Source organism: Gavialis gangeticus, unplaced genomic scaffold (genome assembly GCF_001723915.1).
Source record: "Gavialis gangeticus isolate Ggan-Ray unplaced genomic scaffold, GavGan_comp1, whole genome shotgun sequence".
NCBI lineage: Eukaryota > Metazoa > Chordata > Crocodylia > Gavialidae > Gavialis > Gavialis gangeticus.
The window spans coordinates 53935015-53939222 of record NW_017728996.1 but is presented as its reverse complement, the minus strand read 5'-3'; the positions used below and the strand labels follow the sequence as shown (position 1 = coordinate 53939222).

The 4208-nt window shown below is 46.9% G+C and overlaps 1 protein-coding gene across 2 annotated transcripts in view; it reads right to left on the bottom strand.

The window, feature by feature from the left end:
• The window catches only part of RBPMS2 (RNA binding protein with multiple splicing 2), a 53419-nt gene that overhangs the window by 29745 nt on the left and 19466 nt on the right, over positions 1-4208 (bottom strand). For both annotated transcript variants that reach the window (XM_019504552.1, XM_019504553.1), the window contains exon 2: positions 277-354. In XM_019504552.1, coding sequence (XP_019360097.1) covers positions 277-354 — 78 coding nt within the window. The remainder of the gene's footprint in view (positions 1-276; positions 355-4208) is intronic.

Sequence of the window (4208 nt, the reverse complement as noted above, 5' to 3'; positions counted from 1 at the left end):
AAAAAAAAAAAAAAAAAAAAAAAAAAAAAGAGGAAAATGCAAAGCATCGTCATGCTGAAAAATGGTCACAGGGCACTTGGAACTGAAAGCTCATTTGAAAGTGCCCTGACACCATTTTTCAGTACAGGGACGCTAATACGCATGATGCTGGAGTGTGGTAATCTCCACTCAGAAACATCTTCCTGGAAAGAGCAGTCAGTACTACTCAGTGCAGGCCATTCCACCATTTTGCTACTGCTGTGCACCCAATTTTAGCTTTATTTTGCCTCTACTTACCTTGAACGGTCGGAAGAGCAGGTAGAGCTCTCTGGGCTTGATGTCAACAGGAAGACCACTGACAAACAGTGTCCGTACCTAGGAGATATGGTTAACACTGAGTACCAAAAAAACAGGGTTTTTTTTTTTTTTTTGCAGTATCCAACTCTGCAGGCTGGATCCAGCCTGTGGGTTGTAGATTGCCAGCCACCTAAAAAGCAAGAAGTTATTCACTCCAGAAAAGTCAGCATCACCTTCGAAGGCAGTCCTAGATCCTTCACAGTGGAAGGAACCAACAAGAAGGTGCTTAAGCCTATATGTGCTAGAGCCACCATCTCCAGGAGGATTTTAGACCTAGACAGGATTTTTGTCTACACCCAGACTGGACAGCTGTGCAAGCCAAGGCCCAGACTCTGCCCCTCGGTATGAAATAAGCTGCGTTTGACACTGGAGCACATGTTTTTAATCTAAGCACGCTGATTTCCTAGAACCCCCTTTCTGACTGGAAGTTCCTTTAGTCCTGAAATATGGCCTGGCTAACAGTATTGCCAGCCTTAGAAGTGGTTTGTTAACCAGCTCCTCTCCACTTCCATGAGGCTTCTCATTTGTGAGCCAGCCTTCAAAGTGGAGGAATGCTTTTGTGGGCATGATTTGCCCAAAGGAGAGTCCACATTTCCTTAGCCTACTCACCTCTAGGGCAAGTTTATTACTTCCATTCCCCTCTCCACTCCCTCCATTAGTACAAGAACCAAAAAAGGGACCTGGGAAGCAGCTACACAAGAAACTAGGCATAAGTCTCCACCAGATATGGGGTGCTGGGGCAAGAAGAGGCGAAGAGAAAGATCTGTTGTAAAGTACCAGGTAGAGAAGATGCCCAGGGATGGCAGGAGGTTATTGTTTGGAGCTCAGGCTGCATAGCCCTCAAAAAGAAAAGAGGTCATGTGACCTAAAGGAAGAGCTTTTATCATTGCAAGAAGCCTTCCTGCAGGCAGCATTCTCTCACATACAAGAGTCCACAGGAAGTGGCCTGAACTGCTCTTCCATCTCCCAGGCCATCCACCATCTGCAGCTCCCCCTCAACCATCATCCTACCCCACATGCATCTTTCACTGGATCTCATCTGGTGACTAGCTCCAATGTCATACCCTAGGGCATATAGGAACAGCCAGTTTTCAGTGAGGCTGAAGACATACCCACAGATAAGGAGGCAGTTACCACCTTCAAGAGCAGTCTTCCCTCCAAAAAGCAGATAAGCTGCAGGGGAAAAGTGATTGACATCTTGCCATCTTCAGCCCCACTGGCAAAAGGAAGAGGGAACCCATTTTGAACAAGGAAGTTACTTACAGCATTAGTCAAATTTTTTGAGGGGTAAAAACCCCCAATTGGGAACTTCTGTTAAACAGTAGTTTTTGGCAGCTGTCAACAAGATCTCAGGAAGGGCATGACATACTGAAGCTTTCCATCTGCTAAGAAACCATTTTCACCATTAGATCAGAGGGGCCACCACACACCAAGTTATACAGGTAGCATTTCCTTTACCAATGCCAGGAAGTTCAGAAACAAGGCAGGCCATTCCAGCACCACATCCAAGCAGTAGAACTGTCACCAGGTGACAAAGAGTCCTGCTGAAGGCCCACATTGTAGAGACTTGCTGTACCCTGGCTTACTTCATAGGAGCTCACTCACTACAAGGAGGTTCTTCCTCCCATTTGTAACATGCAGCTGGCATTTCTGAACTTAAGTACTCAGCCTGTACAAGCACATTTTGCAGCTGCCCGTTTACCCATCCAGATAAAAAAGGGAAAAAAATCCCACAAAACCAGAAGATCCAAGATCCCTGGTGGACACATGAGTGGAGCATTTTTCTACATCTTCTCTGAAGCCATGGCCATTGCTTTTAGTTTCTTGATTACTTGCTGGAAATAGATTGTAGAGATTTTAAGAGCATGATAGAGGGGTCCAGACTAAACCAAAATCATGACGAAGTATACTCCCTTCTCCCTGGCACCACTCTTTGCTGCCATCACATGTTGAAGGGTATGTCGAGTACATCTTCAGCATTGCTCTACGGCCACAAGAACCACCTGAATTCCAGTATTTCCCCACTTTCCATCCACCATCGTGGTGTCAAGGAGCTACAAGCTTTATTATGCATACCATCCCCTGGACTTTCAGTGCAACTGTCTCCAGTTTAGGTCAAGGATTCATTGACTAGTTGGCTACAGGAGTAGGGAGTTCTCTTCAGGATTACTCACTAAGAGGCTATGAATCATTCAGATACATACACACAAGTTGCCCCTTTATATGGGCAGTTTCTCCCAGAAGAGATGAGACCTGTCAAAGCACCATAAAGAGGCAACACAAATGAAGAGCCAAAACTTAGATTTGTTATATTAAAACCTTGGGATCAAGCCCTACACCAAGCTAGGAAAGAAACAGCTTTGTACACAAGAAGCTTGCAGGTAAAGGGGAACTCCTAGATTTACCCCTAGCTACTGCCAGAATTTGAGCCCTGCAGTCTCCTGATCTGGCTCACCACACCTCCCCTTGGGGAGTCCCCTGGTTTGTATGCAAGCCAAAGTGATTTAGCTCCATGAAGCAAGAGGTCAAGGCAATGCTGTGTGCAGGCAGCTGAAGCTTTAAGTCAGCTGCTAGTGAGCACATAGAAGTCCAATAGGAAGTGGCAATTTGGACAGTTGCCAGTCCACCCCAATTCACCCAAGCTCTCATGGTACCTTTTGAGTGCTGCGGACCACCCACCATCATGGAACTGATGCTATCAGTTTGACATCTCCTGTACTGCCTTCAGATGCTCAAATCATGGAGGCTCTGGAGCTCAACCTTTCTGGCCTGAGACAGGCAAGAAGATACTTCTCAGCTGTAGTGAACTTAAACCTACTGCCTGGGTGAGCTATTAGTTTCATTTCTCCTTATCCTATTCCAGCTGTCCCTGTTTCACTTGCAAAGTCAGGACGCTCAACTCTCTCCTCCCTCCTCCCCCAGCTCTCACAATTCTCCCGAATACCCTGGACAAGGAAGTGCATGCCTTTGCAATTGCAGCATTCTGCCAGTTAATGTTGAACTAGGCAGTGCTCTTCTGCCAGTTAGTCTCTCCCTCATGCTCAGCTGAAGTTGAGGACAGGGGGCTAGTCATTAAACTATTCTCCTTGCAAACTGCTTTGATCTCCTAAGAACTTTATGGCTTTGGGTAGCCCAGTTAGTTGTCTACAGACAGTTCAAGGGTTTGTTCAGTAGCTTCCCTTTCTCTTACCCTGGAGGGGCAGGGCGGTTACCACCTGATGTCACAGCTTAGTGTTAAGCCTTCCCCCCCTCCCCCTTTCCCAAAAAAATGAACAGCAGTACATGCCCCTGGACCACCACGCTACAGGTGTAAGCTCATCCAAGCTGGACAAGACAGTGCCAAGTCCCTAGTTTTGGTAACCAACTGTGCAAGCTTCCTCCATGCTCAAAAGCCAGGCAAGGCCCCCCTATGCTCCCCTTCCCCCCCAAAAAAAAAGTTACAGGAGACCTACCTTTCTCCTGAAGTCTCTCCCACTTACAAGAACATGTTTGCATCTCTCTCCTAGGATTATTAATTACACCAGCAAGCCCAACAGATAGTGCAAAGTAAGTGTCCTCCCAGACCACCCCCCTACTCCCATCCTCCCCAAAGCAATAAAAAGATTGGTTTCTAGACAAAGAGAAGCTACCCAAGAACTTCCCAGAACTACAGCTTTCAAGTGGTCTTTGAGTACTACCCTCCTTAGAAAACCGGACTTTGCCTTTCCACAGTGTTTGCCACCAATCTATCCTGGCAGAACAAAGCTGTGCTGTATTCTTCCTTGGTGTGCTACCATCCTCTCTCCCACTTGAGCCCCCTCCTCCCCCAGCCAAAGAACACCAATAAACGTGCAACTAGCTGTTTCACTACCTTCATGGCCGGGGGGGGGGGG